The sequence below is a fragment of the Podarcis raffonei genome, chromosome 14, assembly GCF_027172205.1.
Source record: "Podarcis raffonei isolate rPodRaf1 chromosome 14, rPodRaf1.pri, whole genome shotgun sequence".
Taxonomy (NCBI): Eukaryota; Metazoa; Chordata; class Lepidosauria; order Squamata; family Lacertidae; genus Podarcis; species Podarcis raffonei.
The window spans coordinates 9,715,532-9,741,567 of NC_070615.1; the positions used below are offsets into that span (position 1 = coordinate 9,715,532).

At 42.6% G+C, this 26,036-nt stretch overlaps 2 protein-coding genes and 1 long non-coding RNA gene across 11 annotated transcripts in view; 1 reads left to right on the forward strand and 2 right to left on the reverse strand.

Moving 5' to 3' along the window:
* CSNK1G1 (casein kinase 1 gamma 1) overlaps nt 1-12,890 on the reverse strand; it is a 55,263-nt gene extending 42,373 nt beyond the window's left edge. For 2 of the 9 annotated variants that reach the window (XM_053365905.1, XM_053365896.1), the window contains exon 1: nt 3,590-3,697. The gene's annotated coding sequence lies outside the window, so the exon portion shown is untranslated. Of the gene's footprint in view, nt 1-3,589; nt 3,698-12,377; nt 12,484-12,790 lie in introns of those variants that run through there. The other 7 variants (XM_053365904.1, XM_053365903.1, XM_053365899.1 and 4 more) reach the window with 6 other exon arrangements.
* Nucleotides 3,239-10,767, forward strand: LOC128402083 (uncharacterized). Its single transcript, XR_008327600.1, has 3 exons — nt 3,239-3,411; nt 10,019-10,100; nt 10,582-10,767. It is a non-coding gene; the product is annotated as an uncharacterized LOC128402083 (long non-coding RNA).
* A 5,790-nt stretch (nt 12,891-18,680) lies between the features above and the next one.
* PCLAF (PCNA clamp associated factor) lies at nt 18,681-25,599 on the reverse strand. The gene is made up of 4 exons (XM_053365082.1): nt 25,403-25,599; nt 22,370-22,447; nt 21,163-21,325; nt 18,681-19,243 (listed from the first exon to the last, which is right to left on the reverse strand). The coding sequence occupies exons 1-4, from the start codon at nt 25,452-25,454 to the stop codon at nt 19,180-19,182; spliced, it is 357 nt and encodes a 118-aa protein (XP_053221057.1). The 5' UTR covers nt 25,455-25,599; the 3' UTR covers nt 18,681-19,179.
* Between the last annotated feature and the right edge of the window lie 437 nt (nt 25,600-26,036).

Consider the following 26,036-nt stretch of genomic DNA (forward strand, 5'->3'; position numbering starts at 1 on the left):
ACAAAGAAGTGGATCTGGCTACACTTATGAACAATGTTCATGAGTCTAGATGTACAGAACAAAGTGACAAATAACGCTTGACAGAAATAACGCCCAAGAACACAAATGCATTTGTACATCATACAAATCACACAGTTTGTCAGCTAATGCTTTGGGTAAAATAAGGGTAGCCAGAGTTTAATTTTTAGGTTTGTTATATGCAAGGCTTTTGCATTTCTGCATTATGAATACAATTTCAACATTATATTTTACAAAATTAAGATTATGAATTTTAAACATTATATGTGCTATGTAGAATTCTACAAGGCAATCTCAGTCAAACCCCAGAGTTCTCTTAAAGTTTGTTAAATCTGTCTTAATGCAGAAGTGGTTGCTGCTATGTTTTGTAGCATTTTAAATAGTATTTAAAACAAAGTAAGTATAAATACAATTTAAAATGCTACAAAACATAGCAGCAATTGCTTCTGCATTAAAACAGATTTAAAAGACTTTAAATTCTATATTGTAAGCAGCCCTAGAAGTTTTCAAACTGAAGATGGGGTATGAAATGTTTAACATAAAGTTGGTTTCAAAAGCAGACATGATAAAATTCTTCAACCTAATGCTGATTATATTAAGCATTGTCACAGCTTCAGTTTTTAAATGTTAGAAGGAAAGTCAATTTTACTCACACACACACACTCCAACACTTTTAAATGCCTTATTCATCAAACTGGCATAAGAGAGGCAATACTTCTTTGCCTAACAGTGTACCCTTCACACTTAGCCCCACTAATCATGAAACAAATTTAAAGTCTGTCATTACCAATGGTTACTTGCCCAATCCCGAGCCAAGAACACAAAAGCTAAGTCCTCAGATTCTGGAGACATCACAGACCCAAAACATAATGTCTATTACTGCCAGCTCTATAGATAGTTGTAAACATTCTTGGTAAATGTATCTCACTAAGAAATAGTTCATATCCATGTACTTTTAAATTTTTCAGCCACATATCAAGTTCTCTGTATCACTATTGCCTAACATTTAAGAATTGTTGTCTGCTTGATATAAAATACTTCCTTTGAGGGAGATTTATAACAGAAAAGTAAAAAAAAAATAATTAAAATAGTTCCTTAACAGGCTGGGATACTTTTATCTTTAGACTGACCAATTATACTTGCACTTTGACATTAATATGCACGTTCAAAGAAAGACAGAGCCTTGTTGACTTAATTTGAATACACCATAGGAATCAGACTTCATTGAAGTTGTGCAGCTTATTTCATATAAGTCAATTTATAAAACAAAACATTAGAAATGACAAGGTTTTATCTTCCTAGGGGCCTGATAACAACCTATTACCATGAGTTTGGATTGCTTCCCTATTATAAAATTCCCTAATCCTTCTCGTGTATTAAAGCTGTACATTCGGTTTGACTCAAATTACTCTGATTGCATTAACTTGTATTCCTAATTATATGTACTTTTCTGCTCATCACAGCACCTCTTCTGTAATACAGTCCTGAAGATTGTCAGAAACTTTTAAGATACAAATAAACTGAGGCTGCATAATAAAGACAAGACAACCTAGTGTCCATGCACTAAACTAACATTACCGTATGGGAACAGTTCTGCTCTAAAACATAATCTCAAACAATAGCCATATCCAAATGCATTTTTTAAAAATGAAATAGAAATAGTTAGTAATATTGTATTCTGTTATCCTAACTTTTTACTTGCCATATTCTGCTGTTTGACAACCCTAGAATGTATTTTCAGAGCTCCTGAAACCTTTACTTAGTTCAGTCACTCTTTAACTTGCTTAAAAACAGGTAGAGATGGGGGGTTTTAAGTCTGGTACCCGACATTTTCACTAAAGGATAAACTATGTTATATGAAGAAAAGAAGCTGTCATATACCAAGCCCGAACGTTGGTCCACCTTGCCTAGCCTTGCCCGCTCTGACCAACAGCAGTTTTCCCCAGCTCTACTACCCGAAAGCTAAAAACTGATACTGAACAGAAGAACTGATTCATGAAAAGCATTTAGCCTTCCAACAGCGGGACAGGAGGGAAAGATCTGGGAGAGAACCCATATGAACCATTTTCTCTTTTAGAATAAATAATGTGTGAAATGCTTTTTAATAAAGAGTTTTAAAGTATTGTTTCAACAGTACTTTAGACAATCAAAAATAATGTAATACCTTTGTAACACTCTAACAGTATTAGGCAATTACCATTCTCAGCATCGGATTTAGGGAGGTTTAGACAGTTCCCCCCAAAAAGGTGCCAAGCCAAAGGGGTGCATAACAACAACAACAACAACAACAACAACAACAACAACAACAACAACCACCACCACCACCACCACCACCACCACCTATATTTACACGAGTACCTACTCAAACTTAAGGGGGGCATCACATTTTGTCCTTGCTTAAAGGTAAAGGGACCCCTGACCATTAGGTCCAGTCGTGACAGACTCTGGGGTTGCGGTGCTCATCTCGCTTTATTGGCCAAGGGAGCCGGCGTACAGCTTCCGGGTCATGTGGTCAGCATGACTAAGCCGCTTCTGGCGAACCAGAGCAGCTCACGGAAACACCGTTTACCTTCCCGCCAGAGCGGTATCTATTTATCTACTTGCACTTTGACGTGCTTTCGAACTGCTAGGTTGGCAGGAGCTGGGACCGAGCAACGGGAGCTCACCCCATCACGGGGATTCGAACCACCGACGTTCTGATTGGCAAGTCCTAGGCTCTGTAGTTTAACCCCTGCTTATGGCACCATATTACCAAAGCCAGCCTCTGACTCTGTACACTGCAGACATGTACAACTCAAAGCTATTTCTGTTAAGATGAGAAAGCCTACTGTTTTCCCCACAGGAAAATTCCACATCTGTTGAGGGAACAGCACTTTTGCTAGAACAAACTTCCATATACATTCATTCCAATTAATAGATTTTTGTACACAGCCACTAGATATCTGTCACTGCACATGAGAATCTCCTCACGCTCACCCACTAAAAGATATTTGTTGTTGCTGGGCAAGGCAGTGGTGGTGACAGCAGCTCAGATAACTTAAGATGCCTCCACAAGTTCAAAACATGCAAGACAAACTAGCTTAAAATATTGGTTAATGGCCATTCAAGCTCACCAATCAGTTGGCATTTTACTGTCCAGTCCATATGTGGATATTGCACCATACGAAGTATAAGGTGGCTTTGTGATCTCATTTGGATGGAACTGAGAGGCCACTGCCAGTCAGAGTAGACAATACTTCACAAGATGGATCAACTGTCTGACCTGGTATAAGGCGGCTTCCTATGTAAATTATGTATACCCGGCTGCAAAAGCAAAAGATAAAAAGCCCAAGTAGAAAATACAAAAGAAACAGAATTCCAAAAGAATTTGCTTCATTTCCGTCTAGGAAAAAGGTAATGTCAGATGTAGTACTGTAATGCAGGTATGTTTGAAAAACTGTATGATCTGATTTTGTGAAAATTTAAGGCAATATCTAATATTTACGTATTTTTTTAATGGCTGGTATAATAGGCTATTTTTCTAACTACTATCCTCTTACGACTCCCCGTTAACCTAATTATTTCGACATACCTGGCTCAGAAAGGATAGGTACAATAGCATTTTGTCGTTTAACCCAAGAAAAATCTTTATGTTCCAAGTTACATGTCTTCTGTAAAACCCAATTGGCTGGTTGATGTTGAGAAGCTGAATCACCCTAGAATGTGAGAGACTCATAGAACTTAGGTGGCTGTGATAACATAATGCCGTTCAAGTGTTATTCAGCAAGTATAATCACAACCGTTAGGAAGGCAAGGAGTCCTCATGTTGAAGAATATTTTGCCATTTAAAAATAGTAAGTAATAATCGAAAAGTCACGTGTATTATTTTGAAGTCATGTGTATTACTCTTAGAATTTACTGAGCACTTTAAAAACTATGGGTTGTAAGTTCTACCCTGAGTAGACACACTGAAATTAAGATATCTATATTAGTCACATCCAATAATTTTAGTAGTGAGCATGACTAAAATTGGATACAATTCTATTATGCACAGCACTGACTCTGTCCAACAAGATTTATAAATCAATACATACTGGAATTATTCTCTTTCTGCAAGTTCTTTAGCACTTAAAAGAGCTCTGTGAAGGAAGAATGACCCTAATATTTCATATGTCTACTTCGTGTATATGACCAACCAACCAACAGCTCCTCTTTCTGGTCTGTAGAAACAGATATCTTTCTGCTCATATTCAGGCATGAAAAGACAGATCACAAAACTATTAATGTTTAGCCCAGAATAAAACAGTTTAATCACTTGGTGTCAAGAATGAATGAGAAGTATGTCTACTGGGGCTGGAGAGGTATTTGGAGCCATGCTTTAGCTATAGCTGCATAAAAAGCTGGGACCAGAACAATATTCCAAAAGTTTCAGCAATGACAAGCAAGTCTTCACCAGAGGTACTCAATACCGTGTTAGAAACTCAGATATGTAAGCTATTCACTAAATGGCTCCTTAAACCTAGACTATGGGCGCAACAACAGAATGTCTAGTCACCACCGGGGGGGGGGAGAGATTGTGTATATTGTCAATGTTAAGATATTTTACAATTCAGTCACACATTTTAACAATTACGGTAATCTTTCTTTCAAAACAAGTGAACTAATATACAATTCACATCAATGACTCATTTTTAATATCACATTTTTCATGGCAATTATTAACGGACCACCAGAAACATTAATGGGGGTTAGCCTCAGCAGTAGTGGACAATCATAAGTCATTTGAACAATTAATATTTATAAATACGGGTATGTACATAGATACTCTTGTACATGTATTAAGTCGCAGATTCATCAAGTACTGCAGTCACAGTTAAATATGTTTATTATATCAAAATTCTTGGAAGAACAGGCCTAACCTCAGAATCCTAAACATTTCAACACAGAAATAGATCCTACTGAATTCAAAAGAGCCTGCTCTCAGGCAAATGGGACTGGGATCATAACCTAATTCATTATTTTTCAGCAGTACCTCTCTTAATAGCATGCATATGAACACTCCATTCGCAAGATAACGTGTTTTGCAGGACTGCCTGTACAGCTGAGTCTTCAGAATCTTGTTACCTAAAAGGTTTTGGGTACTTGGGATGCCACATTTCTTGTGGCATGTAAGCTCAGAGACCAGGGGCAGTGGTGGCTGTTGTCTAGTGGACTCCCAAGGAGAGAGGAGAGAAGAGGAGGCCGAGGGAACACTGAGAGCCAGTGTGGTGTAGTGGTTAAGAGCGGTAGTCACGTAATCTGGGGAACCGGGTTCGCATCTCCGCTCCTCCACATGCAGCTGCTGGGTGACCTTGGGCCAGTCCCACTTCTTTGAAGTCTCTCAGCCCCACTCACTTCACAGAGTGTTTGTTGTGGGGGAGGAAGGGAAAGGAGATTGTTAGCCGCTTTGAGACTCCTGAAGGGGAGTGAAAGGCGGGATATCAAATCCAAACTCTTCTTCTTCTCCTTCACAAGGGAGAGTGTTCAAAAAGAGGTAAGGGGCTGCCCACAGGCAACAGGGGAGCTGCAGAAAGAATGGTTGGTCAAGGGAGCAGTGGACTCAGAAAGGTTGAAAACCTCTGGTGTACATGATCAACATCCAGCTCAATTGTCTACCAGCTTGCACTGCTCAGATTAGAACTCTAACACATATGTTACTACTATTATAGTTGTTGTTTTTGTTGCTGTGGTAATTTTCAGCAAAGTTCCATGATTCCTACTGGGGCAAAACCCTAGCATGTGCAAGCTTGACTCAACAACAGATGGCAACATTCTTTCTTTAGAATTTAGGCAGCAACCCTATGGAAAACTTCACACATATATTTTAAAATCGACTAAGACTGACATCCTCAGTCCACTTATCTGTAAATAAGCTTCAATGAATTCAATGGGATTTGCTTGAGTAGGCATGTATAGGATTGCATTGTAAATTTATCTATACTGGGGAAGTAAAATAATTGGGAGCCGAGTCCTGTGGTATGGAGTACGATGAAATACTTCCACCTTTTCCTCTCTGTATCCATACTGAATGAACTCTGATTTCAGTAAGCAGCACTGTATAGTGCTAAAGTTAGGGTGCTAAGTGGCACTGGTACACTCAAAATATAAAACAATAATTATCATAAGTCTTTCTTTTTCAGAAAACAAATAACAAATGTATCATGTCAGGAGCTTTCATGGACCACTGTTCAATCCAGATGCATGAAGTTTTTATCCCAGGTTGTAAGTAAATGTGCGTGGCATGGTATATTTGTATACAGACATATACACATGTTAGGTAGGTGGAGTGTAAACAGTGAGATTAAATGGAAAAACTAAATCCAGATTTTCCACATTTCATTTCCCTCTGATTTCACTGTTTACAATAAGCACCTGATAAATTTTGGGATAATACTAATATTAACAGTCTTCAAACATTTATAACAGGCCTCTGTCTCCTCAGAAGTAATCCTCTCTGGGCTCGAGAGGACTTACTCTCAAGGACCGAAGTCTTATTTTACTAATCCTGAGGGAAAGAAGAAACTTTACAACTTCTATAATGAAAGGAGAGTCAAGCCCAAATTCTTAAAGAAGGAAAGTAGGCAATGGAGGTGCGAGGAACAGAAGCTTGCATAATCTCCTCTCTTTCTTCCAAATGTCCTCACCAGCTGCTATTTCTGACAACAGAACAAGGGGGCAACAAAATATATTATTTGGGGGACAAGTTGGTGATGGTAACCCACCTTCCCCTTCCATGTTGTCCTCTGCTCAGTTTTCAAAAATTAATTTGATAAACACACTCACTGACATGATCTTTCTGATGTTTGGCGGCACTTCATCTTCAAGTCCACCAAGCCTACCCCCCTCTCTCTCACTTACAAACCTTTCAGGCAAAGCATAAAAATATTATAAAGGCAAGCTATAGCCTGCCACACTCACACTCTTAATGTAGCTCCTCTGCTCTCTGAATGAATAAAAGATAAAGATTGGGAAATGCTGCAAACTGGATTGGTTGGAGGCATTGATTGGGACCACCCTTTCTCTACAGTATATTGCTCTGTCCTGAAGGCCTGCTGGATGTTGGGAGGGAGGGTTAATAGAGGGGTGCTCCATCCCAATGCCCTCCCTCAGGTTTTTCTGTGTATGAAGGAAAGAGGTGATATGGAGGGAATTGTCCCCACCACAGCAAACAGGGGTGAGACCTAGCAACACGTCATATAGCGATTGTTCAATGGATGCATGCATGCTGAGGCTTGTAGCTGCCTGGCCTTCAGAGGAAGACTGAAAATGGAGTCCAGAGAGATTGAGAGAGTAATTTGGTGAAGGCCGGGTGGGGGCAAAGAGTGGAGCTCTGATGGGGGCAATCATCATAATCTAAAGTGAAATCCCCCTTGAGAGATGGATTAATGAGTGTGTGTTGCAGGGAGAATAACAGAGACTGGGTTCTTCTGGCTTTAAGAGTTCTGGAATTATTGGGAGAGCAATGCTCCACTTGTGCAAACTCACCGTCATCCCCAACACTCTAAACCAGAAGAACAAAGCAGAAGCAGAGCTTAGAATTTGACTGGGGTTTGGAGTCTTGCTCTGAAAATGAACAAGCCAAGACGAGTTCCACTTCTCTGGATAGGCAAGCAAATGCCGTGACCTAAATTTACCAACCCACCATATACAGTGGTACCTCGGGTTAAGAACTTAATTCATTCTGGAGGTCTGTTCTTAACCTGAAATTGTTCTTAACCTGAGGTAAAACTTTAGCTAATGGGGCCTCCCACTGCTGCCACACCGCCACCACCCAATCTCTGTTCTCATCCTGAAGCAAAGTTCTTAACCTGAGGTACTATTTCTGGGTTAGAGTCGTCGGTAACCTGAAGCGTCTGTAACCTGAAGCATCTGTAACCCGAGGTACCACTGTATATCAATGTCTATAAACATTTTGAATAAATCTGCATAGTTTAGCCACTTATTTGTAGTTCAGTCAACAGCTAAAAGTGGTTACCATGGATGCAGTTCACAGTTGTACCCACGCATCAGTGCTGAGAAAATGAACAAGTAGGTGGCTACAGGATATCTGAACCCTGATAGCGCAAAGGGGCTGGATTTTTTTTTGCAGCAATAAGTTCTACTGCACCCATAAATCATAGGTTAGAATAAATTATCTTAATATTTATGCTCTCTCCAGGTTACATAAGTTTCCCAGTAATGAAAAGAAGCATAATAGCAAATGCCACACAGACGTTCTACCATGGCAGGCATCATTGCTCAGTTATTTTGTGTTTATAAAGCACCTACATAAGCTGTATATAATTAACTAGGTAAAATGGTAACCAAGGCCTTGCCCACCTATTTATCATAAAAGTGTTCAGAAGACAGCACCAAATGAAGCTTTCTGTTTTTTAACATGAAACAAAAGCTTCAACTATTTTAACTGGTCTTAGACCCCACATACAGTGTATGGAAACCTAATACATACTCATCTGTACTGTAATCCAAACCAAGGCTACTAACATATCTAAAAGCATGCCTAACAGAAATCTTACACAGCCTCTAGATTGAGTTCAGAGCATTTCCCTGGGTTATCCATTCCAATGAATAATAATAATAATAATTTATTTGTACCCCGTCCATCTGACTGGGTTGCTCCAGCCACTCTGGGAGGCTTCCAAAGTATATCAAAACATAATAAAACATTTAAAAGCTTCCCTGTACATAATAGTAACAATAATTTATTATTATGAGCAGATGACCACCTTGAAAGGAGGCTCCCACTGCAGTCCCCTAACATTTTCTCGATCTGCATGTGGGTTGGTAGCTGTTCAAGGTACAGTTGAGTTTACATTTGCAAGGTCTGTGCCATAAACAGCTTTATAAAAACAAACACAGTCACTTTGAACTGGTCCCAGAAGTTAATAAGGAACCAATGTAATGCTGCAACACTGGTAGGACCAATTTCCTCTTCTCAGTATCAGTTAGGTAGGGCAGGATGCAGCATTTTGCACCAGATGTTCCAAACCAGGCACAGGCAAACTCAGCCCTCCAGATGTTTTGGGACTACAACTCCCATCATCCCTAGCTAACAGGAGTAGTGGTCAGGGATGATAGGAGTTGTAGTCCCAAAACATCTGGAGGGCAGAGTTTACCTATGTCTGTTCCAAACCATTTTCAATAGTAAGGTAAAGGTAAAGGTACCCCTGCCCATACGGGCCAGTCTTGACAGACTCTAGGGTTGTGCGCCCATCTCACTCAAGAGGCCGGGGGCCAGCGCTGTCCGGAGACACTTCCGGGTCACGTGGCCAGCGTGACATCGCTGCTCTGGCGAGCCAGAGCCGCACACGGAAACGCCGTTTGCCTTCCCGCCAGTAAGCGGTCCCTATTTATCTACTTGCACCCGGGGGTGCTTTCAAACTGCTAGGTTGGCAGGCGCTGGGACCGAGCAACGGGAGCGCACCCCGCTGCGGGGATTCGAACCACCGACCTTTTGATCGGCAAGCCCTAGGCACTGAGGCTTTTACCCACAGCGCCACCCGCGTCCCTATTTTTTTTTTCAATAGTAACTCCACATTAACAACAATGTAGCAGTCAATCCTATAAATTGCACAATGAATAAATGACTATTGCAAACAAAGTGTTACAAAGATAAGAAAGATTCAAGATTCAGTACAAAGAAACCTCTAAGTGGCACATACTCTGCACACACACCCCAACACCTCTGTCACCGCTGGATTCACTTTCACTATCCCCTCAAAAATAGCTACCAGGCATTAGTTTAGAACTGGCACCACTATTCTAACTTGTACTTTAAAAAGGACAAATTGAACTTAAGTGAGTTATTGAATGTTCCTGAATTCTAAATCCCCAGTGCCTCCATATAGATACTGAGCAACAAAATCACCTTTATGAAATGTGCTGGATTCTATTAAAGACAACTCCCTAGTGCCTAAAGATATAACCTCTCTCTTTCAGGAAACTGACTGCTAATTTAAGTGTAAAAATCTGTCATTTTCAGCTACCAGGTGTATACTGCAGGCAGAAGTTTGGAAGTTTGCAAATCACATGGGAAGAACACCCTTATTGCACAAGTAGAGCAGGTAAGTCTAAGAGACATCAGTCCCATAAATTAGCCAGGGCTCCAGTAATTTATGAGCCTTACATGTTTGATAAATCAACACTAATACCACACACTGCTAAAAGAATTTAGTCACCTTCCAGTACAGTGGTACCTTGGTTTGCAACCGCTTTGGTTTACAACCGTTTTCTATTACAACCATGTCAAACCCGGAAGTGTGTGTCCCTTTTTTTGGATTACAACCAATTTTTTTTGGGAGGCCCCATTACCGAAAACACGCCTTGGGTTACAACCTGTTTTGGTTTACAACCAGACCTCCAAGGTAAACCAAGGTACCACTGTAATATCAATGATGCTAACTCCTAGATGTGTACTTAAATGTCAGGCTACCAGCATAAAAATTGCTAAAATTTTATTTTTGCTTGTGTCTGTGAAATTTGCTCTATTTCTGAATCATGCAGCCTTCAGTTTTAGTAACAATTTTTTAAAAATCTATTCTACAGCTTTCTAACAGGAAGACAGTGACCATTTTAGGAGCGCCCAATGTTTGTAGCTGCTCACGCGCACATTGCATCAAACCCGGAAGTGACCCAAAAACATTACAAAAAGAGGTGGAACAGGTTGGGGCGTTTGCAGGCTTTTTCAATGGTGTTTCAAATATACACAATGTGTGGTGCCTTGGAACAAAACCCTGCATAAATTGGGAGTTTTCTGTAGGTGCAGAGTGACAGGTCACCCACAGTAGTGGAGATCAAAACATCTTCTGGTAATATACCGTATTTTTTGCACCATAACACTCACTTTTTTCCTCCTAGAAAGTAAGGGGAAATGTCTCTGCGTGTTATGGAGGGAATTCCTACGGGTGGCATGCCTACGGATTTTCCTCCTCTAAAAACTACGTGCGTGTTATGGTCGGGTGCGTGTTATAGAGCGAAAAATACGGTACTTCATATACCACATATAAGATTCACTCAGGTCCTAACAAAGAATTAAACAAACTGCTGCTTCCCCCCCCCCCCCGAAATAAACAAGTTGTATTTTATAAATAATGTAGCGCAGAAGCATATGCAGGCATTCCATCTGCACTACAATAAGACAGCCAAACTTTAAGCATGACTTGAGAGACTGATTTAACAAGACCTAGTTTCAAGTAACTATGTTTAAGATTACCTCTGGTTTTCAGCTGCATATTTTTAACAAACACAGAGATACACTAGTATAATTTTGGCACACATCTTGGCATCCTTGGACACCATATGAATCTTGCACACATGGTAGTATCAACTGGACAAACACCAAATAAACTATTTTTTAAAAAATTACAAGCTAATACAATCCGAACAGCAAATTATTTTTCTTCATACAAACAATCCTCTTTCAGCCCCACAACTAGTAAAATGCAGAAACAAGGCATATTAAGAAGCACAGCAACAGATCAGCATTAGTTTAGATCTCTACATAAAGGGTAATAACAATAAACTGCTGCATTTTGTCTATGGAATCATCAAGGCTTAGAGAAGAAAAACAATATGCTCAACAGGCCCATAGCAGAAAGAAAGCAGAAAAACTTCCAAGTTCCTTTAATGGAGTCACATCCTTACTCTTCCTAAATTGTTTAGCTTGGCTTCCTACACAGAGGAGCAAAAGGCTGCATGCTCCGGATATGAAGGATCTGAAGTATTCAACACCTACTGAGCATTTCAAAATTGCCAGAAACTTGACTCATAAGCACTGTGTGTGACCCCCAACAGGTTTAAAGAAAAAAAGACAAACCATGTTTTCCACACCATGTGCAGCTAGCCAGTGGAAGTGTTTTTCACGGGATTTGTGCGTCACAACCCTGTATCAGAAATATCCTTTTAAAAAAGACTGACAAACATACGATTTCCTAACCTTTGGCAGGATTATTTCGTATAGTGCCCCTTAATTTACCAACACCGCCCCAATATGACCAAACCTTGTAGACAAAAGGCTGAGCTAGACAGACCATTGGCCTGAACCCCTAATAGCAATTTGGTCTCCTTTGACGGTAGGAAGCATCATAGCAGCAGCACTATTGTCTTCTCCAAAGGCAGGGCAAAAACCTGGAAGCTACGAAACTAGGAGGCTCTCTCTCACACACACGCGCGCGAACTTTTTGACCAAATACCCCTTAGGAGCCAGTCCTTCGTGGTGAGCAGCCGCTCAGCATTTTGCTAGAGTACATCGAGTTAGGGCAAATACAATCACCATTATTATTATTCTGAAAACAGGTTGCAGCGGAAAAGCAACACACACACACAAAGAACCCTGGAAACACCTGCGCAAAAGCTCCTGCATGGCTGAAAAGGCTCCGTTCTTCAGCATGGAGGAAGAAAGGCGAAACTCTGCTCCAGGCATCCCACCCCCCCAAAAAACGGGGCACGCGCAGCCTCCACTTTGGGCAACCACAGCAAATGCGCTTCACGCCAGGCGCGCCAGGTGTTATCAGGGAGGCGAGGCCTGGGCAAGTCAGAACATGCCTGAGCCGAGGGAGCGCCCCCCTCCCCAAATCCCCTCTTCCTCTCGCCCTGCCTCGCAACGGCAGGCCCCGCCGGGTGCCGTTAATGGCACAGAGAGACGCCCCCCGCGCCGCCCTCCTCGGAGGTAAAGCAGCAGCCGGAGGCGCCTCTGCGCTGAGGGAAAAGTCAACGCCGCAAACGAGCGCTCTATAACGCCGGTACCCGCCCTGACCTCCTACCGTCCTGAGGAAAGGCCGCTTCTCCCGGGGTGGGGGTGGGGGTAGGGGGGGCGCGGGAGGGGGCGCGTACCCCGAGCCACTGCCCCCTCCTTCGTCGAAGCACTCTCAGGAGGGGGGGGGAGAGCGGGACACCCCGGAAGCTCTTGCTGCGAGCTCACGCCCTACGCCCAGCCGGCGCCCTATCGGAGGGAAGCCAGCCGGCCCGAGGCGCCGTCACAAAAACTGCTTCCGGGTCGCGGGCTCCGCGGACGCGCCTTAGCAACCGCGTTCGGTTACCAAGCGGAAGCTGGAGGGGATTTTGTGGCGAGAGGGGGATCACGTGACTCAGAGAGGGAGGAGTCGCCGCCCCCCCTGCGGAGCAGCCGCTGATTGTGCGGATGTGGAGACACGTGGATTAAAAGGAACCGGAGGGGTGAAGGCGACGCATTCGTTCCAGAGAAGTAGCCGAGTTAATGTTTCCAAGAAAAGGGTTGGGTGGGGAGCTGGAATCAGAACTGCTATGTCTACTCTAGTGCAAGCCCCATTCAGTTCAGTTCCCTGGCCTGCTCCTGGGAAAGTAGGCGTAGGGTTGCAGCCTGAAATAATAATTAATAATAATAAATAATTTTATTTATACCCCGCCCTCCCCAGCCAAGGCCAGGCTCAGGGCGGCTAACAACCAATAATAAAAACAAGTTGAATGAATACAACTTAAAAACAAGATTAAAATACAACATTAAAACATTAAAATGCAGCCTCATCACAGGAGGAGAAAGGAAAAAAGAAAGAGGGGGAGGGAATCAAACTGACTCCAAGCCAAAGGCCAGGCGGAACAATTCTGTCTTACAGGCCCTGCAGAAAGAAATCAGATCCCGCAGGGCCCTGGTCTCATGAGAAAGAGCGTTCCACCAGGCCGGAGCCAGTGTTGAAAAGGCCCTGGCTCTGGTTGAGGCTAACCTAACTTTGTTACGGCCCAGGACCGCTAGGGTGTTGCTATTTATGGACCTTGAGGCTCTCCGTGGGGCATACCGGGAGAGGTGGTCCCTTGGGTACAAGGGTCCTAGGCCGTGAAGGGCTTTAAAGGTCAAAACCAGCACCTTAATCTGACCCTGTACTCCACCGGGAGCTGGTGCAGCTGGAAAAGCACTGGGTGAATATGCTCCCATGGCAGAGACCCCATGAGAAGCCTCGCTGCAGCATTCTGCACCCGCTGGAGTTTCTGGGACAGCTTCAAGGGCAACCCTGTGTAGAACGAATTACAGTGAAGCCTGGAGGTGACCGTCACATGGATCACTGTGGCCAGGGCGGGGTGGGAAAGGTAAGGGACCAACTGCTTGAAGCTCCCCCACCTGCGTGCTTCATCACCTTCGTCATTCCTTCCCAATCTTCCCCTTCCTCATTGAAGGCAATGCCAGCTGCCCTCTTGAACAGACTTGAAGAGTTGGAAGGGACCCCAAGGGTCATTAGTCCAACCTGCTGCCATGCAGGAAACTCAGCTAAAGCACCCATGACAGAGGGCCGACCAGCTCTGCTTAAAAACCTTAAGGAGAGTTCATTCACAACCTCCCGAGGGAGACCGTCCCACTTAGCTGCGGATTTTTCTGACTCTTCTTTCTGCTTGAAGATCAGAAAAATCCTTATTTGCATCAGTCACTAGCTGTAGCCAATGCTTTTTTTCTGGGGGGGATGCATACCCCTAAACATTATGTGAACCAAATTTGGCCTCATTGAGTGGCAGTATTTCAATATGTGTAGAAGAATGAGAGTACCCCTAAACATTTTTTTAGGGAGGGAAAAGCACTGGCCGTAGCAATAAAATAAAACATACTGAAGATAGAGATAAAAACTTAACTCTACAAAATACATTTTGGAGGCTTACATCAATAATCAAATCATTTTATTACTTATTACACTTATTTACCACCTTTTCTTCCAGGGAGCTCAAAATGGTGTATTCTCCTCCCCAGTTTATCCTCACGAGCCTGTGAGGTAGGTTGGGGTGGTGACTGGCGGAAGGTCACCCCGTGAGTTTCATGGCTGAGTGGGGATTCAAACCCTGGTCTCCCAGGTCATGGTCCAGCACACTAACAATTTCAATACACTGGCTCTCAAAAATGCATTCTTTGTCCCTTTGGCAAAGGCCCCGCGGTCACTGCTCATTTCTCACCTAGTATGAGCTGTTCTTTTCTATCTTCTATCCCCCATGCCTATCCAGCTTTCTGCTGCCATAATCAATCATGACACCCCTGCTTAGATCCCTACACTCGTTCTCCTCTCCCTCCTGCTTCCAGGTGCATCACAGCCACCCTAAGCCTTCTATCTATCTATCTATCTATCTATCTATCTATCTATCTATCTATCTATATATCTATTGTTGTAAATAAAAATCGACCTTTTCCCTTATGGGGTATCCAAGAGCCCATATAGAGTCCTTACATAGATTCCCTATTGGTAGGAGAGAATAACAGAGGCCAACCAGAGAATATTGAGAAGCAAAGCAGCTAGTAAGCTTGATCTTTATTGATCTGTTGCAACAGGGTGCTCCCCTCACCTGCAGGAGAGAGGAGGGACCCAGAAAAATGGCGCGCAAGGCCTTATAAAGACTTTTGAATTTGCCACCCTGCAGATCAAGACCACCCCCAGAAACATCATACATACATCACAGAAGGGGCGTAACCTAAGACCACCCCCCAGATACATCATAACTACATCACAGAAAAGGCAGTCTAAAACAGAAATTTGAATATTGTTTTTCTCCTGTTGTTTATCTCCTGTCTGGCAGGTTACTTGATTGGATTGCCTGGGGAGCCTGGCCATTCTTTTGTAATGATAAATACTTAGTTCCTGGGCCAGGTCACAGGCTCACACCCTATTCATATCTTAAATGTGTCCTTAAGACAGGATTTGTGAGGAAAGAGACAATGGGGAGGTTTCCCACTTTGACCCTGCAGAGAAAACATTAGGTCAGTTTAGGAATCAAAATGGTTCCAGGTCGGTCTTCCTGTGCTGATCTATGTACGTGCGGTTATGAACATTACCATACATCTAAGACCTCAAAATTCCTATTACACTATCTATTTTAAAGATTTATTGGTTTACAAAAGTATGTGCAACACCTCTTTTTTTCAAGTTACATTTTCTACAGGTCAGTTTCATTTGTTGAGACTCTTCTGAGCCCTCCCCTGGCCTTTCCCTATCTCTTCTCTCACTTTGCTTTCATGAGCTTCACTTCTCCACCTTGACTGTCGTCTACTGCCTCATGGGTGCCTGCTCTCTGATTCTGCCTTACTGATTTCTTCTTATTTCCTATTACCCCGTATGTTTAAAACTGCTCTCCAAAATAATTGCCTTCCAAAATATATTCAGGATACCACCTCTTCCTTCAAAGCCAATCTGTTTCATGAAATCTTGGACACAATCCTATTTCCATACAAAATACTTCTGACTGAAATAAGCATTCTTTCTGTTTATTCCCATTACTGCTTGCCTCAAAGTGCCACATTTTAGACTGCAAATTCCTCAGTGCAGAGAGATATCCTTTTGTACAGTTGTTCAGCTATTAGAACACGAGAGTCTAATTTCAGGGTGGTGGGTTTGAGCCCCATGTTGGGCAAAAAGATTCCTGTATTGCAGTGGTCTCTTCCAATTCTACGATTCTGTGAAACACCAAGTCTACTGATGGCACTGCATAAATAATAACTCTCAGTTCAAATGGGACCTATCAGTAATTGTGTTTTGCATATTAGCTTTATTATGACAGCTTTCATGGATTAGAGCCCACTCCACATTAGCAGCTAAAGCATTATTCTCACTCAGCAGATATTATATGCAAGTACAGAGACCAAAGGCCATAACACACTGGTGGTATTTGTGCCCTTCGTACAGTTATCATATGTATACAATATAAGGTGTCGTATCAATAGCTGCCAAGCACAACTAATGTGTAGGTTTAAAGATTGGTGAACATGCAAATATATCCTTAAGTCAACTGAAAATGCTGGATTATGAAATTTGACATTTTAGCTAAACTTTAAGGGTGGGATCCAGCTAAGATATACTCAAAACAAACCCACTGAAATTCAAGGATCTAACATTTATCCTCATTATTTCACTTGGTCTACTGTGAATAAAAGGTAGCTGAATACCACCCCAGAGCAGGAGTGGCAAATCCACAGCCATTTGAAGTCTGCCAGTCCCCAGCAAAATCCTTAACTTCTACTTCTTGCCCCTTCTTCTACTTCTTGCATCCTCCCATTGCTACCAGGTCAAAGCACACTTTCCTGTTTCCTTAACTGCCTGAAACCTCGCATTAGCATAGTGCAAGATGTCTGTACAAAGCATCTTCCTCTGCCTCACATCACAGTGCGGAGGAAAATACTTTATATCTGCTAATCAGATGCTTAAAGATCCTGCATCTCTTAAACTGCAGTTCTCAGATCTGAAAGTGAACTATAATAATAATAATTTATTATTTATATCGCGCCCATCCGGCTGAGTTTCCCCAGCCATCCTGGGCAGCTCCCAATCGAGTGTTTAAAACAATACAGCATTAAATATTAAAAACTTCCCTAAACAGGGCTGCCTTCAGATGTCTTTTAAAAATAAGATGGCTGCTTATTTCCTTGACATCTGATGGGAGGGCTTTCCACAGGGCGGATGCCACTATGGAGAAGGCCCTCTGCCTGGTTCCCTGTAATCTCACTTCTCGCAATGAGGGAACCGCCAGAAGGCCCTCGGCGCTGGACCTCAGAGTCCGGGCTGAACAATGGGGGTGGAGACGCTCCTTCAGGTATACAGGACCGAGGCCGTTGAGGGCTTTAAAGGTCAGCACCAACACTTTGAATTGTGCTCGGAAACGTACTGGGAGCCAATGCAGATCGCTCAGGACCGGTGTTATGTGGTCCTGGTGGCCACACCCAGTCACCAGTATAGCTTCCGCATTCTGGATTAATTGCAGTTTCCGGGTCACCTTCAAAGGTAGCCCCACGTGGAGCGCATTGCAGTAGTCCAAGCGGGACTACTACATCTTTGTTATTTTTTTTAATCACCAAGAAGAAACTTTCCAGTAGACTTTTGAAGTTTCTGGTAAAGCTATTCAAATATTAACTGTCTTGGTCAGGGAAGGTGAAACCTCCTTTAAAAATAATCCAGCTCTTTGATTTAGCTAGCAGATTTTTCATGTGACTATTTCTAAATGTGGCATATGGCTTATTATAGCATGATTCAAAATAATTCAAATAGAGCAGGGTTACAGAAGAAGCAGGTTGCCAGCTCTGTTAACCAACATCTTTTCTTCTGGAAAAGGAAAAGCTATTCCCTTGTGTTGACTATGCAATACCAGAGTGGCTAACCCGCAGCTTGTATCCTCAAGAAAGACCAAGTGATTTCTCGTGGCTCCATAATTTGTCAGCAACAGCAACAAATAATTTTCTTTCTTTTTTCCTTTTTTCCTTAACTCACTTCTTTGTTTGAGATGGTGATGTTGGTCTTCCTTGTGCTGGTTGGGGCAAAGGGTTTTAGCCTCTGCCCACCCAAGGGTAGCAATGAGGGCACAGACCTCTTCCTCACCCTGCTCATCAGATTAATCCAGTGAGTCTCAAACTTTTTTCTCTGGGTCAATACATCTCATTCTATTCCCACTATACCTTCCCTCCATACATGTTAAGCGCTGTCTCATACTGTGTTAAAGTATAAGAACTAGAACACTGACACAAGTCCCAGTATGTGAATAAGCAAAGTATATCCTGAAAGTGCAGGGAAGGAATATACAGTGAAATAATTTGAATATAATTTGTTTCAGTGGCATTTACATTATATCCCTGATGTTATCACTACTGCCATTATTGACATACACTACTGCCTCTGGACCACACTCTGGCTCTGTCAGAATAAAAATGCACAATATAGAAAACTCAGGAAGTTATTTTATTACAAATTATGCTTTTTGGTGTTCCCAGTTTAAATAGCTGGAGTTTCAGTTTCACACTTTCCGAACACTCAGAAAGAGAGGCCAAGTCATATCAACTCAAGGTAATGAATTGCATCAAAATACAAACATAGGTTTTTTAAAAAGGTAATACGGTCATTTCAACACTCATATGGCACAGAACTTTAGGGAGTGCAGAAAGACATAAACCACACCATTCAACACAAACCCCATGATTACTACTTACTCAACACTGCAATGCTCGATTGGTAGCTAAGCTCCCACAAAATACTAGTTTTCTCAATTCCCTTAGAGTCATTCAAGTTTTAGGTTATTTTAGTAAACAAAACAACATGCTAGGCTTTTAGAGACCTGTACTCAAACCAAAACACATGCAATATATACAGATTTACACACAAAGCTGCCACAAACATTGAGCATGGCAAGATCTGTCAGAAGAAGAGGCAAGGCATCTGATCACATCTGATCATCTTCAGAAGGTGATCCGTCTTCAGCCGGATGAGGAGACAAAGGGCGAGCTCTGTGGAGAGGAGAGATTTTTAGCATCAAAAAAACCAACCGTACAGTGGTTTATTTATATATTAGATAAGTATATATGGAATTTTTAACTCCTATAGTGATACACCTTTTTTCTTTTTATTAAAAACAATTAAACAATTTAAAGGGTTTCTAAAAACTCATCTTCAAAGTTTCTCATTTCGTATAGCATGGGAAAATATATATTAACATGGCAAGTCTAGGCATGAATAAATGATCAAGATTACCAAGGAGTCACAACCTCAAATTACTGAAGAGATTGTAACATTGATGACAACACTGCAGATGTTTCCTATCAGAACTATTAAAAACACAATAATGTTTTATCTGTTGTCAATGTACCACTACATATTGGAGAAAACAAACATTGTGGAGACAAAGATTTCTGTGCTTTAGATGAGATAGGTAATTCTGCCCAACTGCCAGCCAGAACGTTTTGCCTGATGCAGTATGTCTTCTGAGATGATGATAATAAATAATAATAATAATAATAATAATAATAATAATAATAAATAATAATAATAATTAATTTGTACTTGTCCATCTGACTTACAGCACATATAAAAACATAGTAAAATGTTATAGGGAATCCACAAGTCCTGGCACTATTGCAAACATTTAAGTTTATACCCCAGGTTATTTTTGAAATAGGCTAGACAGAACAATTCATGGCCTGCATTCTCAGCATCCCAGTACCAAAACATTGTGAATGCAAATAGATGGGGCCATGCAAAGCACTGGAGATTTTATGAACAGTTTCCTGTATCAGTTGCTACATTCTACATCTCCAGCTACCAATACCAATCGTCCCCATCTATTTAGATCAAGTTATTCATGTTTCGTGTTTCTCATTTATTAAAATACCATACATCCAAGTCAGCTATATTTAGGAAGCTAATGCCCTTTAGAAGGGATTAAAGTATCCTAACGCAGGGTGCTCAGCCCCTGGAATCTAGATTCTAACTGAAGATAACCAATTAGTTTAACAAGATTATTCAGCAGCCCTCCTTTTGTAATGGAATGGATACTGATGATTGTGATCATCATGACAATGGACTCAGAAAGTGACTGCCTAAGGCTTCTTCCCTAGTATGGAATCATTTAAATCAAACCCAGCCCACTTCTGCATAAAAGGCTGCCTTTCTTAAATTCTGCTGGGAAACTATGAATGTGTTTTTAAGAGCAATACATAAAAAGCAACAAAGCAAAATTTATGTGTATTTTATATGTGGAGTAACTTCAAAACCTAAAATTTTGCTCCTATTCTCCATGATTCCCAACAGCTTTTAGCAAATGGTCATGCTGAGGAAGGGAGTTTAATTAGGACAAAGTTAGTTTAACTAATGGTCCTTCTTGCTATGAATAATAGGGAGCCTAAAGCTAAACCTGTTATCTGTGGGTGGAAGCAGAAGTCTCTGCAAGTGTGCAACTTGGGAACGCTCGTTTCAGAAACAAGCAGATTCAGATGAAAATTGCAAACTTTATATCAGCTCAGGGCCAGCCTGTCCAGGAGACAGACTGAGGCAGCCGAATCCAAGAGGCGCTGCCACAAGTAGACTCCCCCAGCACCACCAGAGAAGTGGCTGCAGCAGTTTCCTGCGAGATCATAGGAGAGCCGCACAAAATTTAGCAGAGGCCTTGTACGATCTCACCGGAAACCACAATCGCACAACCTTAATAAGTGAGACTTCAGCAGGGACAAGGGGAGGCGGGTGCTGTGCAAGGCAGCCCCTTCCCGTTTCACCCCAGGCAACCCCTGTTTCAGCTTGTTCAACAGCTGAATTTGAAATGCGTTCTTCAATCCCCATAGGAATGTTTCACAGCTCAATAGAATACATGGCTTATCACATTGCACTTTCCATCTGCAGTATTGCTTTATTTTTTGCAGATCTCCTTTCTTACTTTCTTCTGTGCTTTCCTATTCCACTGCATCCCGGCTCCTCAGGGACCTGGTTCTCCTTCTCCAAATGCTTTGGGGACTGTGTGAAGAACTCCCCGATTCCTTTTTGCCATGGCGGTGTTGGCCTCACACACACTGGGTTGCCACCAGCATATTTACTTTCAGCTGCAAAATGTGGTTAAAAATACTTCAGCGCTGAACAATCATAAAGAACTCAACACACCCAAGATCATTAACTGCAAAAGCTTCAATCCAAAAATGAAATCTGCATAAAAGACAGGAAACCTAAGGGCATGAGGAATAAGCTGCCATGTGGTTTTACCCATCTTCAGTGAAGTCTTAACGGAAGAGCACTGATTAATGTGACTATTTGCCAGATTCTAACATGTCTGTCAGAAGCAAAACTCAAATGATTTAAACTGCATAATCCCATAAAAGGTTAGTCACTAAATGCCACAGTTCACAGTACTGTGTCTTTTACTCAAGTGCCTTAGGACTGGAGCCTAGATCTCAAACCACAATGGATTCCTTGGGTTCAGTGTGTACTTGGGTGGATGGTACACACCAGATACAAACTATTCAAGAAGTAACAGTCAAAGGGGAAGAAATGCAACTCATCAACTGAACGTTGTAGACACAGCACCAAGGTTTCTCAAGCTACTATGCTTTTGAAACTGCCAAGCTTGTATTATTCTGTATTTGCAGTTGGCATCAATTCATTGTTACTAATGAACTTACAAAAGGGAATTTTTTGTATGGAAAAATGCAACACTGGAAAATCAGTTACGGAAAGTAGTGCATGAAAATGTTCCACCTCACTTCCCTAATTAAAATTATGCAAGGCCAGAGCAGGGAAAACACAAAAGCAGCTTCTTCTGTAGTTGGAGAATTCAAGCACACTGGAGCCTTTAACTTATTGCAGCACTCTTGCATCATGACAACTGGTTCCGGAATTAACTGCCCTGTTTGGTAAACACCAAATTCTTGTGCAGCAGAGCACTATCCAGTCAGAAGTTAACCAAAATTAGGATATCAGCAGCATTACATATTTACCAAAGTGCTGTCTTCCAGACGTGACGAAGGAAGTCGCCGAGCAGAGATCAGAGAATCCCTGTTTTTGTTTTTAAAGCAGGTAATCCACAACACATGCCCCAAGCCCCATGAAAGGCAGCCAAGACTCAAACCTTGCTGCCTCACCCCTTTACTCACCTTTCCGTGAAGTAGGAGAGGAGCCCAAATCAGCGTTTCCGGAGCCCAGCACTTTTCGTGGAGCCCTGGCAGCCACCACTAGGTTGTAGGAGAAGAAAAGGGTTAGATATTTTCAGGAACTTCACCCACAAAGAAAGGAAGAGATTTTGATTCTAAAGTCTACTTGATACCAACACAACAAGCCTTTACCCTAGGGGTCTGGCTGTAGTTAATTCAATGGTTGGAAGGCACATAGCACATGCATGGAGATGTGGACCCCCAACCAACTTTCACAGGAAGGCAAGGTTGAATTGCAGTGCCAACCATATGTGCAACTCTATTCTATACATGCACACTAACAAGTTCTCCTGAGTTCTGCAGGGCCTAATCCCAGAAAAGGGCATGCGGAATCACAGCCCAGCTACAGGGCTTTTTACTTCTCAAGTAAAACTGCTTACACATTTAAACCACAGTACAGCTATAGGTGAACAATAAACCCCATTACCAAGCATTACTCCAGCACAAATGGAAGCCCTACCACAATCACCATCCCTAAATTTAGATATCCACCATAAGAGCCAACCTAGCGGAGAGGATAAGAAGCTAAACATGTCCAGAAGTCTCCAGTTCAGGGCTCGCCTCTGTTACTGGCCACATTCACACCATACTGTTATGAGTTGGAGGGGGAAGGGAGGCTGAATGCCTGGGCCCTCTTCTAATTTCTAGATCCAGCAGATATTCAATAGTTGGAATAGCAACGCCAGCCAGGTAATGGCCCCCTAAGCACTTAGCTACATTGGCAAAGAAAAAACACTTTACGTATACAGTACCGTATGTGTTCTTTATGCATTCTAACACTGACACCAGATGGCGCTGTGGAGTTCCGTTTTTGCTAACCCGATTTCTAATACAAAATTTACAAACTGAAATGCATCTTTGATGTGTCTAGATCCAGCCTAAGTATGAGAACAAGGGGAGTGGCTCTGTGCCAGAGGGCAAATGGGTGGGGCCCCCTCCATCAACTATCTGTTAGTTAGAAAGTCAAAAGGCCTCCTGATTAGGCGTTTTAGCTGTGGGATGCTGAATGTTGTCTGTTTTAAACTGTTTCCCTGTTGTTATAATTTTTATTTAAACTATGAACCAAGTACTTGTACATTAACCAATAATAATGTTGTAGAGATTCCTGCAAATTTATTGTGCCATTTCTGTGGTTTTTAACTTACATGAGACTTACTCTATCTGTATCATTTATAATTCCTGTTTATAAAAGAAGAAGAGTTTGGATTTGATATCCCGCTTTATCACTACCCGAAGGAGTCTCAAAGCGGCTAACATTCTCCTTTCCCTTCCTCCCCCACAACAAACACTCTGTGAGGTGAGTGGGGCTGAGAGACTTCAGAGAAGTGTGACTGGCCCAAGGTCACCCAGCAGCTGCATGTGGAGGAGCGGAGACGCGAACCCGGTTCACCAGATTACGAGTCTACCGCTCTTAACCACTACACCACACTGGCTCTCAATAAAAAGTTATTTTAAAAAGAGAGCCCTGTTTTGATCCAAGACTGTGGCTATAGGAGAAAGAAGATCCTTTCAGAGTGCTGATGCTGTGTACCCAGGTAGGCTCAGGCTGTATATATATATAAAAATAAACCATTTATCCTAAAGACACCACAGTGTCTGCTGTGCCTCATTCCAAAAGCAAACACAAACCCTGGAACTCCTGGAATCTCAAACTGCTCAAAGATTGGGGTGGTGTGCAACAATACATTTAAAGTACTGTAATACCACTGTTAAACAGTCATAGTTTCCCCCAAAGAATTCTGGGAGCTGTAGTTTGTCAAGGATGCTGAGAGTTATAGCTTTCAGAGGGGAATAAAGGGATACTAACAATTCCCAGCCTTCATTGTAAAGAGGGATTGGTTAAGCCACATTGAGAATTGTACTTCTGTGAGTGGAATAGAGGTCTTCCAACAATTCTCAGCACCCTTGAACTACAGCTCCCAGAATTCTTTGAGGTGCACCATGACTGCTTAAAGTGGTATCCTGGTGCTTTCAATGTTTGATGTGAATGTGGCCGTTATTTCACTAGCTGACCTTGGGATAGGTTGCTGCAGAGGTCCCAATAAGACATTTATAGTGCAGATATTTGCCCTAAGCCTCCAACACCAACTGATTTAAAAAAACAGTTTAATGGATCTCACAATGCTCCAGATTGTATCTAAATGAGGTGTCTAGAGCACTACAGGAAATTTAAAGCGGAAGCTCATAGCACACCTGCAATGAAATATGATCATGTCCGCTGACATAGGAAGGAACATGCAGAAGACACTTGGCCAAAGGCAATGGCCCTTTCGAATCCTATATCCCGCCCTATGGTAGTCCATCTCAGCATCAACCTTTCCAAGGCCAAGTAGGAAAAAAAAGAATGCCAATTAATCTTGCGGTAAGGATTGCAACACAGCTAATGCACAGGAAACACTTGGAACCATAAAACGCTGAAGATTATTCATTTCCTACCACCCCACAACTTGCCATACTCAAATCTCCCCAGGGCTTCAAGGTTAATGCAGGAGTACTGCAAGTCTCGGCTCCAGAACTGGAGCTTAGTTCTAGAAAGCTGCAAAGAAACCCGCAGTTTTAGCTAACGATGCTTTCGAATATTTTCTTGCCACGGCCAGCGCCCCCACGAATGCAGGAGGAAGTGGGCCGGTCCGAATATCCGAGCAGGTTTAAGACAAACTACTCCAAATATATTCCCAACAACCTCCCACCCCCCAAATCCCGGTCCAGTAACAAGACTCTCTCTCCCCGTCTACTTAAAAACCAAACTTGGCTAAAGTTTTATGCCTTCCTTCTTCTAAAGGTGCTCAGGGTTACACGTATGGATCTTCCCTCCGTTTCAATCTCACATCAACCCTGTAAAGTAGGCTAGCCTGAATGACAGCGTGCAGAAACCACCCAGGCGCAGTTGCACGGCTGAGCAAAAGTTGGACGCCGGGTTTCCCTGCGATGAGCACAGTGGTTTGCAACCCAAGTACACTAAAACCTATGCCCTACCTTTCCGGTAGGCTCCACCGGTCCCGCCGCAGTCCGCCTTGGTCCGCACCATCCTGCAACGGCCGCTCGCAAAAGCAGAATCAGACTGCAAGATGCAGCAGCAGCAGCAGCAACGCCCGTTATAACTGAAAAGACCCGCGCAGTCTTCTAGCTTCCGAGACTTTCAAGCTGCCAAGTTTTGTCCTTCCCGCGCGCGCGCCCGGCTCCCATTGGCTCTGGCGGGAAACCCGTTTGGCCAATCGCAAGCAAACCCGCGGCTGGCGTTTTGATCAGAGAACGCCGTCGCTTTTAGAACTTTGGTACATGTAACTCCTTTCTCCGAATCGCGGCCTGACCAATCAGAATTGCTGCTCCGCTGCGCGTGGGCGTGGCGGGGGTGAATGGGTCTCGCTCGCCATTCATTCTTTAGAAAAGGCGTTCCAAAGCCTTTGACTCAGAACTTGCCCAGCAAGTTCTATATCTGACCGTTTGGGCATGGATCGAAACAGCGGGTGCCTTATCCCACTGGTGGTGTGAACTGGCTCAGCAGCGGATGAGTTGTTGTGGTCTCAGCCACGACTGCTGCTGAAAGCGGGCGGGCACTGAGGTTATTCTGCATACGTTTAAGCTTTAACTGTATTCTCCCAGATTTATG

Coding starts and splice junctions, on each gene's coding strand:
- PCLAF (XM_053365082.1), bottom strand. CDS start 25,454: ATGGTGCGGACCAAGGCGGACTGCGGCGGGACCGGTGGAGCCTACCGG. Junction 22,448..25,402: donor CGGTGGAGCCTACCGGAAAG/GTAGGGCATAGG, acceptor CCTACAACCTAG/TGGTGGCTGCCAGGGCTCCA. Junction 21,326..22,369: donor CTCTCCTACTTCACGGAAAG/GTGAGTAAAGGG, acceptor CACATTTTGCAG/CTGAAAGTAAATATGCTGGT.